Source organism: Bos indicus, chromosome 17 (assembly GCF_029378745.1).
Source record: "Bos indicus isolate NIAB-ARS_2022 breed Sahiwal x Tharparkar chromosome 17, NIAB-ARS_B.indTharparkar_mat_pri_1.0, whole genome shotgun sequence".
In the NCBI taxonomy this organism is placed as follows: Eukaryota; Metazoa; Chordata; class Mammalia; order Artiodactyla; family Bovidae; genus Bos; species Bos indicus.
This window is the reverse complement of record NC_091776.1, coordinates 420061-435087: the sequence shown is the minus strand read 5'-3', so window position 1 is coordinate 435087 and position 15027 is coordinate 420061. Positions and strand designations below refer to the sequence as shown.

The 15027-nt window shown below is 39.0% G+C and overlaps 1 protein-coding gene across 3 annotated transcripts in view; it reads right to left on the bottom strand.

Annotated features, from left to right (window-relative positions):
- KLHL2 (kelch like family member 2) overlaps window positions 1-15027 on the bottom strand; it is a 173013-nt gene that overhangs the window by 68283 nt on the left and 89703 nt on the right. For all 3 annotated transcript variants that reach the window (XM_019977499.2, XM_070768943.1, XM_070768944.1), the window contains one exon: window positions 11857-12019. In XM_019977499.2, coding sequence (XP_019833058.1) covers window positions 11857-12019 — 163 coding nt within the window. The remainder of the gene's footprint in view (window positions 1-11856; window positions 12020-15027) is intronic.

Genomic DNA, 15027 nt, shown 5'->3' with positions numbered 1-15027 from the left:
GCTAAAACTGGTTCACAGATCACTTGAGAGCCACAGCCAGGACCAAAGTCTGCCTGCCTATTGCCTAATGCACAGTGGGCAAGGCTCCTTCTGGGTCCCTTAATGTATGGTGATGGATCCCACAGCTGCCACAAAGACACTCATTTGTGGGTGGATACAGGATATTTGGTGCATAGAGAGGGAAGACAAGAATGAGGGATGTGTTATGCTCATGACTAAAAAAATGTTTTTAACCGTGTGAAATATTTTTGATTGAAATTTTAAAAACAAAAGGAAAAAAAAGTCACCTAACTAAGCCTAACTACTTTCTGTCCCCAGTGAGAAAGATTAAGTGTTGGTACAGAGAATTAATGCATTTTATTGTGTTCACTTCAGTGACCAAACATCTCCTATCCTCCCCTACTTGGGCCACTGCCCTACCTTGCTGGCCTTCACACCAAAATTCTTTAGGGCAGACCTTAGTACTGACGCCTACATACTGATGCACACACACCTTTTTCTGTGGTAATACGGCCTCTGGCCCCCTTTCCCATCAAATTGTTCTTTGGAAGTTCTTTTATTGAGATTAGTATAATCTGTCTCAACCCTTGTGCAGTGTTTCACCTAAGAACTCTTTCTCCTAGCCTGGATTCTATAACACTTCTTTCTACCTTTCTAACTACTCTGTCTCTAACAGTTCCCTAAAACTAGATGTTACCTATGGTCCTGCCTGCCCTGACATCCCCTTCCATTCTCTGTTCAATCTCCTTTAATCATTCCATCCACATTTGTGTGTGTCCCAGTTATTGTCAACTTGTCACCCCAGTATGGTTGTTCCCAGACTCAACCTCTCTCCCAAACCCCAATGAATGAACTTCCAGCCATCTTTAGTCTCTATATGATCTGTCTAACTGTCATGGCTTTTTTAAACAAATAGATCCACCCCTGTATCATGCACCTGCAACATATAAAAGCAGTTTTCTAAGATTCACATTATTCACTGCCATAGATCACTTATTTTCATCTGTTTTGAGTTCTGTGATGTTTTTTAATCATTATGCATCTTTCCATTGATGGCACTGCTTCACTTCTTGGCTTGAAGCTCAACAAAGATGCTCTGGCTGAGTCTACTGATTGTCTCCCTCAAAACAAATCAAGGTCTTCTGCTGGCCAAGCTGTCTTTGGCTACTGCTAATAATCTTGCCAAGTGTGAGAACCTCTAAATTGATAACACATTTCACTGCTGACTGGCCCTTGAGCAATCAAGACTAAAACCCATCTACACCTTCCTCCAGACACCTGCCTGATCTCTTGTGTTTCTTTTGGGTATCAATGGCTTCGTTACCCGCACTGACTCCAAATCTAAATTGTCTCAGTCACAGTTGATTCCTCACTAGTCCCTCCTCTTTTTATTATAGTAAAAACATAAGACAATTTACCACCTTAACCATTTTTCAGTTCAGTCCAGTCGCTCAGCTGTGTCTGACTCTTTGTGACCCTGTGAACCGCTGTCTAGGTTGATCATAACTTTCCTTGCAAGGAGTAAGCGTCTTTTAATTTCATGGCTGCAATCATTATCTACAGTGATTTTAGAGCCCCCAAAAATAAAGTCTGCCACTGTTTCCCCATCTATTTCCCATGAAGTGATGCGACCTCATGCCATAATCTTTGTTTTCTGAAAGTTGAGCTTTAAGCCAACTTTTATCAAGAGGCTCTTTAGTTCTTCTTCCCTTTCTGCCTTAAGAGTGGTGTCATCTGCATATTGAGGTTATTGATATTTCTCCTGGCAGTCTTGATTCCAGCTTGTGCTTCATCCAGTCCAGCATTTCTCATGATGTACCCTGCATATAAGTTAAATAAACAGGGTGACAATATACAGCCTTGACGTACTCCTTTTCCTATTTGGAACCAGTCTGTTGTTCCATGTCCAGTTCTAACTGTTGCTTCCTGTCCTGCATACAGGTTTCTCAAGAGGCAGGTCAGGTGGTCTGGTATTCCCATCTCTTTCAGAATTTTCCACAGTTTGTTGTGATCCATACTGTCAAAGGCTTTGGCATAGTCAATAAAGCAGAAATAGATGTTTTTCTGGAACTCTCTTGCTTTTTTGATGATCCACCAGATGTTGGCAATTTGATCTCTGGTTCCTCTGCCTTTTCTAAAACAGGCTTGAACATCTGGAAGACCACGGTTCATGTACTGTTGAAGCCTGGCTTGGAGGATTTTGAGCATTACTTTACTAGCGTGTGAGGAGGACAACTGTGTGGTAGTTTGAGCATTCTTTGGCATTGCCTTTCTTTGGGACTGGAATGAAAACTGACCTTTTCCAGTCTTATGGCCATTGCTGAGTTTTCCAAATTTGCTAGCATATTGAGTGCAGCACTTTCACAGCATCATCTTTTAGAATTTGAAATAGCTCAACTGGAATTCCATCACCACCACTAGCTTTATTCGTAGTGATGCTTCCTAAGGCCAACTTGACTTCACATTCCAGGATGTCTGGCTCTAGGTGAATGATCACACCATCATGATTATCTGGGTTGTGAAGATCTTTTTTGTACAGTTCTTCTCTGTATTCTTGCCACCTCTTCTTAATATCTTCTGCTTCTGTTAGGCCCATACCATTTCTGTCCTTTATTGAGCCCATCTTTGCATGCAATGTTGCCTTGGTATCTCTAATTTTCTTGAAGAGATCTCTAGTCTTTCCCATTCTATTGCTTTCCTCAATTTCTTTTCATTGATCACTGAGGAAGGCTTTCTTATTTCTCCTTGCTATTCTTTGGAACTCTGCATTCAAATGGCTATATCTTTCCTTTTCCCCTTTGCTTTTCGCTTCTCTTCTTTTCACACCTATTTGTAAGGCCTCCTCAGACAGCCATTTTGCTTTTTTGCATTTCTTTTTCTTGGGGATCCCTGTCTCCTGTACAATGTCACAAACCTCCGTCCATAGTTCATCAGGCACTCTGTCTATCAGATCTAGTCCCTTAAATCTAGTTCTCACTTCCATTTTATAATCATAAGGGATTTGATTTAGGTCATACCTGAATGGTCTAGTGGTTTTCCCCACTTTCTTCAATTTAAGTCTGAATTTGCCAATAAGGAGTTCATGATTTGAGCCACAGTCAGCTTCTGGTCTTGTTTTTGCTCACTGTATAGTCATATTTACCCACTTTTAAGTATGCATATAGTTCAGCAGTGTTATGTATGCTCACACTGTAAAGTGTAAAACTGTGTACCCAGTAAACAACTCTTCTCTTCCTCCATCCCCTCCTCTCTATAACCTCTAAAATAAATTGCTTCTCAAATCCTGGGAATCCTCAATAGTAACTCTGGAAAGTCATAAGATTTAGTGATACAAGGGACCTGACCACAACTTCCGTATGAAAGAGTAATCTCTAAAATGTTCACATTCAATGGGTATCTGGCTATCGTTTGCAGACATGAGCAGAGAGCAAAGCAGCCACATCACCCTTGAGCACTCACTACAAGCTTCTTTATGTTGCACTAAAATCTTTCTCCTTAATTTTTAACACTGATTCTACTTATACTCACCACAGAACAAGGTTAAGCTCTTTCTCTCATGAAATTCCCTCAAACTTTTACAGAGAACATTATATTCTCCAGAATTTTACAAATTCTTTTGACTACTCCTTGTAAAACATAGTTTCAGGTCTTCAACATCATCCTGGCTCTGAATTCAGTGCTTCAGTTCATCACTCTCTCTTAAAACATGTAATTGAAAATGAGCTCAATTTCATAGATATAATCTGACCTGGGTGGAAGAGAATGAGATAATCACCTTACATCTTTATAGATATAATTACATTTCTGATTGCTATTGAATCCACGATCAACAAAAACCCTAATATCTTTGGACTGGTTTGGCCAATATATGCCTAATACTTGTCACAAGGGCTTCCCTGGTGGCTCAGATTATAAAGAGTCTGCCTGCAAACTCTTTACCATGAAATCTACAAACCCAGAGACCCATGTTCGATCCCTGGTCAGGAAGTTCCCCTGGAGAAGGAAATGGCAACCGACTCTAATATTCTTGCCTGTAGAATCCCACGGACGGAGGAGCTTTGCTGACTACAGTTCATGGGGTCACGAAGAGTTGGACACAACTGAGCAACTGAGCAACTTCACTTCCTTCCTTCCTTCCTTCCTTGTCATAAAGCTGAGATAAGAGATTCTTCCTTTTCACTAAATGAATTGTTATTCAGATTTCTGTATCTCAGTAAGGCATAGTAAAATTGAGCAGCTACTGCACATTGGCAATACATATGCACCCACTGAAATGTACCTACAAAGCTTTACCTAAAATGTAATGCTGAAGGGCAGAACATTTCAGTCTAGTCTATTTCCTGTACTTATATCCAGGGTCAGTTCCAAGATCCACAACCTTCTCTCTATCTTCACTACCCTAATTCTGTTACCAACCTTACTTACTCTTTCCAGTCCTCCCACCCATATGTTAACAGAATATTCTGTTTATGGCACACAGCTTTTATTGTGGTATTAGTGATTTGCCTCTACTAGTTTCCTCTGCCACTGAGTAAAGCCAACCAGTAATCACACTGCCATTTGATGATCAGTTCCTTCTCTCTAAAAGAGCATGACTCCCAGCAGTATTAACTATGCTATAGCCATGCAATTTACATTAAACATATATATTATACATATATAATGTACACAAGCATTCTTCCTTATATATAAGAAATCTCTTCACTCTGTAGAGCAACTGAATTTTCCTGTTTTATTCCCTCCTACAAATAAAATTAGTTTGTCAGAAATGAGAGATACTCATTAGGATTTATCACACCAGGTCTAAAAGGCTCAAGTCGCTCATCTCAAATTAAGCTGATGAAGTCAACAATACAAGCCCAAAGTTCTTTTTGTTTTGCACCCTCTGATAAGAAACAAAGTAGTCTTCATACCTGATTTCTACACAACAAGAACCTTTTTGATCAAAATTAAATACCAAGAGGGGTTCATATAATTCCTCTATACTCCATCTAGGGCAGAATCCTATCTGAAAAGTGAGGTTAAGTGACTGGATAACAACAGTATTTTAAGTCCACAAACAGCTTACCTCTGAGAAAGTGTTCTGGGGAAAATAAAGATATCTCTAGTCTTCATTTTCTTAATTAATACAATTAAAGTGTTAGACTAGATAACTGCTAAGTTCCCAACTAGGCTAGCACTCCATGAGTCTTTCATTCTGAATACTTTTAGTTTCTGCTGCTGCTGCTGCTGCTGCTAAGTCACTTCAGTCATGTCCGACTCTGTGCGACCCCACAGATGGCAGCCCATCAGGCTCCACCGTCCCTGGGATTCTCCAGGCAAGAACACTGGAGCAGGTTGCCATTTCCTTCTCCAATGCATGAAATTGAAAAGTGAAAGTGAAGTCGCTCAGTCGTGTCCGACTCCTAGCGACCCCATGGACTGCAGCCTACCAGGCTCCTCCGCCCATGGGATTTTCCAGGCAAGAGTACCAGAGTGGGGTGCCATTGCCTTCTCCAACTATTAGTTTCTAGGGGTGAAAAAACCCATATATGTATCTCCAGCAGCCCCCATTAACACACAGTTTGGTGAAACCTGAGAACAGCTAACTCATGTCAGCTAGAAAAACTGTCAACAAAGCAAAACAGACTGCGTATAGTTAACTAGGACATAAATGAGGACTATAATGAATTTAAGAATATAAAAATGATTAATTCTTTTAAGAGCTGTCATTTAAGTCAGCAAACAATCAAGCAGCGGTGCACATCAAATGCTTTCATTATCTTCCAAAGGAAGAATTTTCTTTAGTAGTACATTAACATAGCAATAGACTTTCAATAAACAGCATCTACTCTTTATTATGAATATCACAAAGTCAAGGCTGGTGACACCATTATTAGAACCACTCTCTCAAGTTTCTTTCAAGAGGGCTGTTTCCAAAATCATGAGTTTATTTTGACAGATGTTTACCCCAAGTAGTGATTCCTAGCCTAAATTATAGGAATGCAAAAATGACTAATGGAAACTGACAGCAGAAGAAAATGTCATGGGATGAGCTCTCACAGAGAATAGAGCATAATCTGGATATACTAAAATTGGGTGTGAGTTGACTATTACTGGCCAATAAACTCCTTGGAATCAGGGGTTAAATCACACTGAACCTGTTATCATCCACAGCAGTTCAGGCAATACCAGGCACACAGACGGTAGTTTTGAAAGGACTGACTACTGGGTCTAAGCTCAGCAGCCAAGAAATAACTAGAAGAATTGGGACCAGAGAACACAGATTTATGAAGAAATAAAAGAGCATGAGGGCAGGAAATGCTCAGCATTGGTAGTTTATGGTCCCCAGAAAGGTTGATACCTTGGAGCTCCAAATGGGAACAAGGTTCAAAATGACCTAGAGTTGTGTGACAAATGGGTTTATGGAAGGAAGACAGTAGTCACAAGGAGGTAGGAAGAGGGAGTCTCAGTAGAGACAACAGTACAGATTTTGAAGTTGCTGGCAGCAAGAGAAACAAAGTGCAGAGGGAAGGAACAACGGAGGCCTGAAGGCGTAGAGAGAAAATAGGCTGCAGAGAGAGTGCTGCAGACTGACTGCGAGCCAGTGCAGAACTGAGGATGGTGACAGTGAGAGAGGAACAGTCTGGAAGTCTACCCTCCTACCCACCTTCCTGGTGAGTCACTCTCTTTAAGGGGGAGTACCACTTAAAGAAGTTTGCCCCCAACAAACAGGTAGGGGAAAAAGCAAAGTTTCATTTAAGATAACGGGAGAGAGGGCACACATGAAAACAGCTGGCATATAAAAATGCTTGATCATCGCACAAGCACAGTGGGAAGGCTAAAGTAGGGCAGTATGGGGTTCATGGACAGGCCTAGGATATACAAACAGATAATAGGGTTAAGTGCAAGGAGAATGAGAAATAAACTGAAAGCATGTCAGAGACAGGAGAAAGGGACTTCTTCACAGGTAGCTTTATTACAGAGGAATGCCAGGTTCCTCAGAGTTTCAGCTGGTTTGAAAATGAGAGTAAATATTTCCCCAAAGGTCAGTTAGAATCTATATTAACCAGCTTCTCAGATTTTTAGTGTGGTGAGTGTTGAGATGTTGGAATGACTAAGAATCTGGAATTTATTGCTTCCCTTAAATTTGTTAGAAATTCTCACAATTCAACCACTGGTAACTTTTGTTTATCAACAAAGAAGGCTGAACAAAATTTGTATTTCAAATTAAAATCTAACTTCCAAAAGCATCTTTTACTGAGACTATTAAAATGCACCTGAAGTTGTAAGTTCAGTTTTTATCTCCTCTATATTTTCAGTCCAGCAAAAATGCTCAAAGTCTTAATGATTTGGGGAATGAATTAAATATAGACATCACTCAAAACACATCAGAAGAGTCCACAAACCAGCATTCTCCAAACAAGGCCACACTCTTAGGAGATGTGAAAGTTTTCATTTTTAGGTATACAGCAAAAATAATTTCATACAGCTTTTTAGCTAAGAAAACAACCACTCAAGAACATAACAAAGGTTGATTACAGTCCAGAACACCAGGCTTCAATATGCAGGTCATTTTGCCTGGCTGGTCTGGTGACCCTTGATTGTTCATGGTTTGAGGCTCTTCACAACCCTAGAAAATAGCATGGGCCAGGGCGTGGGGCTGGGACTGAAACCAAGGGAGGGGGGCACCAGGCTGGGCAGAGCAGACTCTCCTGCACTGCTCAGACCTCTTACCTTCTCCACCTGGTTTCCCACATTTTTCACTTTTTCTAAAGATGCTGATACTAAGAAAAACAAGCACCACTCACAGAGATTCCCATAGAATATCTTCACTCTTCTATTATACCTGCACAATTTAACTATAATGAATACAACAGAGCTCATTCCCAAACTCCAAGAGAAAGGAATGATGCAGATCTTGTGCCCAGAGCCCTGGTGAATTTTCAGAGGATAAGGATGCTCCAGTCTCAACACACAGTTATACCTTAGATCAGAAAGTACGCTGAGGTCATGTAACTTTCTTTACTTTCCCACCCTCTCTCTCAACCTTCTTTCTCCCCTCTCCTTCTTTCCATGTATGTATGGACGTCTATATGCATTAACTTGTCTATTGCTCTTTATTTCTTCCTTTCTTTCTTTCTTGCTTGTATGTCTCAGACCCTACTTAAAAGCCTAGGAGAGGGGAAAAAAGTTAAGATTTTAACTTCCATCTATTACCATTGTTATGGAAATACCTTCACTCTCCTAGATCTATTCACATGTTCTAATTTGAACTTGAAAGCAATTTAGGTGTCTGGGTAGGCCTCTGGACACATAAGTACTTGAATTGTAAAAATAAACGAGGAAGGGATTGAAAAACAATAAGGCAGAAAAAGAGAACTCTAGGTATTTTCCTGTGTTGACTCTTTACCTTCTGTTTGCTTAAGATAAAAACAACATTCAGATATTTTCATTATGAAGAACTACTTTAGTATTATACTGGATTATTTATTTTAGAAAGAGCATCCCAGGTGGCTCAGTGGGTAAAGAATTCTGCCTGCAATGCAGGAGACATGGATTTGATCTCTGGGTTGGAAAGATCCCCTGGAGGAAGGCATGGCAACCCATTCCAGTATTCTTTCCTGGAGAATCCCATGGACAGAGGAGCCTGTGGGTTGCAAAGAGTTGGCCATGACTGAAGTGACTGAGTACACACACACATTTATTTTAGAAAGTTTCCTGCAGCTAGTTATCAATACACCAAAGTTATGGAAACAGCTTGACTATATGAAATTGGTCACTGCAATTTTATTTCTTTATAAGTATAAGAAATATGTAGATGAAATAATATGACTGAATTGCTCCAAAATAATACAAGAATTCAAAAATTCATCAAGCTGTAGATGTCTAATTTGCATACTTTACATGTTTACTAGTCTGCACTAAAAAGTTTACAGAAAAAATTATAACATAGGAAAGAGAAGTCAAGAAGGGTGTAGTTAAAATAAAATTATTCATGAATTGACAACTCTCAGTGTTGGGTAGTGAGTACTATTCCATTTTTGCATGGTTGCAACTTTTCATAATAAAAGATGCTGTAAAATGTTACTTAGAAATGAGCAATTTTAAGATTCAGATGCATGGTATGAGATGCAGTACATCTTTTAAAATAAGACTGATTATAGTGTGTAAATATGATAAATCAAATTTTATTTGTAATTTTGTTGAAAGTGATAATTTTTTCATAAAAAATTCTTGGCATAATTATGTAGAAAGAGTCTGTATACTAAGATGTAGAGGTGTTGTAATTCTAGTAGAAAATTGTTGACATTCTGTCATAAACTACAATAAATTTAAAACTGTAAAGAAGAGAAAGAAATAATAAAATATTATTGTATTCTAAAACACAGTAAGTGAGTTTGTTCTGATGTGAGTAAAACTAAGAGTTCTACCACAGCATGAGAACTATGTATGGAAATTTTTTGCATTAATCCTACTTTATTCCTTCTCTTTCTATCTCTTAAAACTCAGTAACATTGATCAAGTACGAAGGACAACTAGCAGTCCAAGAAAGATATTAACTAGAGATTGCTTTATGTAGAAAAAACTATCCAAAAAAACCGCACAAAGCCTCTTTGGCTTTCGTAATATAAATCACTTAGAACAGGTGCATTATGTCTAGCAATTAACAGGTCTAATGGATTTCTATTTAGCTGAAGAACAGAACTGGCTGCACTGGAGAACGCATCAATAAATACAAATTTGTGTTTGGTTTTCTTAAAATACCTCATCCCACTCAAAAGAACTATATGAATATTGCTACATGTTATAATGTATTGCCCAACTTACAGAAATTACATTCTAAAAGTTTATCTGTAATTAAGCATTCTGGGACTCAGATCACATTTTCCCACTGAAACAATTTTACAAAGGGTAGTTAAGCCAATCAGGCCACCCCAGAGAAATCTATAAATTTCAAAATTACTGGACCTGGTATGGTTTATTGCAGCACTTTTTTTCCCCCAACTAACCCCTTTGTACTACTATTACTTTGATAAACGCAATAGGGATTCTAGGAATAAAGCTCCTGTCAGATACTCTGCCTTGCATGAATCTATGTTCCTTAGTTATCAGAGTAGGCAGAGTGGAGTAGAGTTTAGATGAGGGGCTTTTGCATTTGAAGGGTACAGGAAGTTGGGGCCCTACAATTTACTAAGGGGCAGCAGTCTTGGAACGTTCTTTAGTAACCTGCTTCTACTGGGTCTCACAGATACAGGGTGGAGATGTGGACTGTATCTTTCACCAGGTTTATCATCTAGAAAATGTTTTTTTTTTTATTAGAAACTTTTTAATAATCATTTTTAGTATGAGTTTTTTAAATGTTTATAAACTCAGAGCTAAATAAATTATAGGTTACTCCTGTGTACTTTAGCTACACCCAAAGCTGTGACAATAATCTGCTCCGTGACTGGACAGCCACAGGCCTCTGCCCACTATAAGGAGAGGATGCCACCAGGAGGTCCTGAAAACCAGCATTTACTCTAAGCAGAGGGCTGCCTCTAGTTGAAGTCAACATTTCTCCTCTACTCACAGTCAACTAGATTTCATTGCTTTGAAAATGTTTAAGCCAAAATCATTGCAAATGGTGATTGTGGCCATGAAATTAAAAGACGCTTACTCCTTGGAAGGAAAGTTATGACCAACCTAGATAGCATATTCAAAAGCAGAGACATTACTTTGCCAACAAAGGTCCGTCTAGTCAAGGCTATGGTTTTTCCAATAGTCATGTATGGATGTGAGAGTTGGACTGTGAAGAAAGCTGAATGCCGAAGAATTGATGCTTTTGAACTGTGGTGTTGGAGAAGACTCTTCAAAGTCCCTTGGACTGCAAGGAGATCCAACCAGTCCATTCTGAAGGAGATCAGCCCGGGGATTTCTTTGGAAGGAATGATGCTAAAGCTGAAACTCCAGTACTTTGGCTGCCTCATGCGAAGAGTTGACTCATTGGAAAAGACTCTGATGTTAGGAGGGATTGGGGGCAGGAAGAAAAGGGGACAACAGAGGATGAGATGGCTAGATGGCATCACTGATCTCGATGGACATGAGTTTGGGTGAACTCCAGGAGTTGGTGATGGACAGGGAGGCCTGGCATGCTGCAATTCATGGGGTCGCAAAGAGTCAGACACGACTGAGCGACTGAACTGAACTGAACTGAAGCCACAAGTTGTTTTCTTGGATACAAGAAAAGGTTGCAAAAAGCAGGGATAAAATGACTTAATTTCATATGTAAACACTTTTTTAAACCCTATTAATTTGACAGTGTGAAAGAAAAACATAGAGATTCAATATTTGCATAAAATGATCTACTCTTATCATTTAGGCCTAATATCATGTACTTCTGCTGCTGCTGTTAAGTCGCTTCAGTCGTGTCTGACTCTGTGCGACTCATAGATGGCAGCCCACCAGGCTCCCCCGCCCCTGGGATTCTCCAGGCAAGAACACTGGAGTGGGTTGCCATTTCCTTCTCCAATGCATGAAAGTGAAAAGTGAAAGTGAACTTGCTCAGTCGTGTCCAACTCTTAGCGACCCCATGGACCACAGCCTACAAGGCTCCTCCATCCATGGGATTTTCCAGGCAAGAGTACTGGAGTGGGGTGCCATCGCCTTCTCCGAATATCATGTACAGTTTATGTTTTTCTTTAAAATTCAGAACTCTATGAGTATGCTTCAATTATGCAGTGCTATAATACCAGTATAAGATTTTAAATGTATTTTTTTAATGTGCAGATCTAAAAACATGAGACAAATTTCCAGAAATCACTATAGAATCATATTAGAAATCAAGAGTTTCAGATTCTTCCTGTCTCAAATTCAGTCAAGATTTATTCCACTTGCCTGCATAGGTGTTGGCCTTGTTTAGGAGGTCCGTGCATGCGTGCATATCAGCAAAAGCCCGGATTCCTAAGCAGTTGACAGGGTGAAGCTGAGATTCCAAAAATTCACAGCAAGTCTTCTTCACATCCTGTAACTGTAACAGACCAGCTGCTGGGAGAAGTACCTGTAACACAACAAGTGAGCATGCTTATCCGACTGGCTAGAAGTTTACTCTTCATTGTGTCTACAGAGAGCTCAGGGATTCAGCCACAGCTCAATATCTGCACCCAGACCCCAGCATCCCATAGAGAAGTAATGTAACTATTATTTGCAAAAAGGATGATGCCTCCTTCCAATCTCCGTAATATCTATGGAATCTTTCAAAGGTCTCTTCTTGGTCACAAGAATATAAGAGACATCAGATTATACTAGATTAACAATTCTTTTCATAGATCTAAACAAATGTTCCTTTGAATTTTAAAAACATAAATTATTAGACTGCTAGGGGGTGCCATGGTTCCATGAAAATGATTTTCTTCCCTTAGAGTAGTCATGAGATTCAGTGATTTGTGAAGAAGGGGTGAGCACAGAGTAATAATACTAGAGTGGCTTGCCATGTCCTCCTCCAGGGTGTCTTCCTAACCCAGGAATTGAACCCAGAACTCCCACATTGCAGGCAGATTCTTTACTGTCTGAGCCATAAGGAAAGCCCACACCAAAGCTTCATCTTTTTGTTATTCCACTAAGTAACACCACAAACTACTTTCCTTAGCAGGGTAGAACGATTTAAAACTCAACAGTCTAAATGCAAGCAACTTCTTTGAAATATATGTGCTAAAAAAGAAAACAAAAGGAGTAATTATTTAATAATAACTTTTTAATTTATATTTTTATTTCAGTATCTCCATAAGACTCTGTATTAATTAGGTTATTCTTTGGGATTTAATCAGTGTCTTCACTATAAATATGATATCCAACACAATTACTTTTCAAATAGGCCAATAATGGACACGTTTTTATTTGTACGTAAATTAGTACAATGCTATGTAAAGGACCATACTGGAAAGTCAAATTGGAAAACTTTATAAAAAAGAAGCTGGCAAATCCTTCTATAAAAGCCAAAAAGGTGTGTGTGTGGGGGGGAGGGGACTATTAGAACAACAGTCAATTTTAGAAAAGGTAACCTGGGTATATTAGCATAAAAATTAAGTTAAGTTCTAAGTTCCTTCAGGAACTGATTTTCATATATTCCAAGCTGCGGCCCAGAGAAAATGAGAAAAGAGAGTAGTTTTAAATATCCTTCAAAATTTTCCTAATGTATGCACTAAGTCCTAAATGTAGAAGAGAAAAAGTGCATCTTTTGTCTTTCTGTAATACAAACTGCTTTATTTTCTTAAAGGAACCATAGCAGCTTTAACTCTCTCAGCTAAAAACTGTGTGTGTGTCCACATATACAGTCAAATAGTCATGAATCAAGGATGAAGAGGACAACTTTTTGTGTTTTTTAATTCAACTCCACCAACTGAATAACTTTTCTCTGAAAATTATGAAAACAGTATTTGGTGATAATGCCTTTTCTTTCTGAATAGGAGAAATAAAGTGCAAATAACTCTGTTTATACTCAAATCTTTTATATAATATGGATAGTGTGCTTCATTATGTTATGGGAATGAATCTCCATGGAAGGCTGACAATTTGCAAACTGGAGTTTTTCTACAGTGGTATAATTATGCTCTGAAGCAATGTAAAGTACATTACATGACGCTTAACTGTGCAGCCATTTAATTCAGCAAATACATATATTAAGAAAGTGGTCTTCTGTGTAAAATTCAATCTCTGTGAAACTTGTAAAAATGGTAATGATCACCCATCTAATCAGCATTTTCCCAGAGACACCATAGTGTAATATAGTATAATGCAAACTGCTTTGTAATACAGAAAGATGGGAATCCTTGAGGGGGAAAGCAGTCAAGAAGAAGCAAGTTCACCCACACATTATTGGCAGACGTGTACACTGGTTCAATCTCCATGAAGAGCAATTTGTCTATTTAATCAAAATTACAAATGCATATATCCTCCAATACAGCAATTTAACCTACAGATACACTGAAGAAAGAAAGTGAAGTTGCTCAGTGGTGTCCGCCTCTTTGCGACCCCATGGACTATAGCCCACCAGGCTCCTCTGTACATGGAATTTTCCAGGCAAGAGTACTGGAGTGGGTTGCCATTTCCTTCTCCAGGGGATCTTCCCGACCCAGGGATCAAACCCGGGTCTCCCACATTGCAGACAGACGCTTTACCATCTGAGCCACCAGGGAAGCACAGATACCTAACATATGCACAAAAGCTCACACATACACACCACATTTATTACAGTATTATTATGGGTAATAGCATAAGTTATAAAAAGCCTAAATGCCCACCATAAGGAGACTGGTTAAACACTGGTGTTCATCCATTCAATGGAACACTCTGTATACATTAATGAGAAAGCTATATGAATAGGACAATTTCTAAGATTTATTCTTAAATGAAAAAATATCAGCAACTGGTTGATACTATGCTAACATACAGGTTTCCCAGGTGGCTCAGTGGTAAAGAATCCAGCTGCCAATGCAGGAGATGCAGGTTGGATCCCTGGGTTGGGAAGATCCCCTGGAAGAGGAAATGGCAATCCACTCCAGTATTCTTGCTGGGAAAATTCCATGGTCAGAGGAGCCTGGCAGGCTACAGTCCATGGGATTGCAAAGAGTCAGATGCAGCTGAACACACAAACACACATGGTAAACTATACATACCCACTCACATTTATATATACATCTATAAAAAAAAAAGCAGCTATAGTAGACTTTTAAAAATTTATTTTGCTTCCCCAATTTCAACTTCATGACTACCAAGACTAGACCTATCCAACAGGAGACTGAAACTCATAAAACTGTTGAATCCCAAATCTGGAAAGGATATAATAAGTCATGTAGGCCATGGATATAAAAGTTAAATTGTTGCCCACATGGTTAGAAATTCACATGTAGTTATTATGGTGGCAATACACACCATAAATGTTAGTAAAATGTAGAAAATCAATTTCTTTATATTTTCCTTTTATCAATAAATCCATCAAAATGCCTCAGTTTTATGATACAATTTTACTAGGACTAAACTTCAATAGAGAAGCAAAAAGCAAAGGAGAAA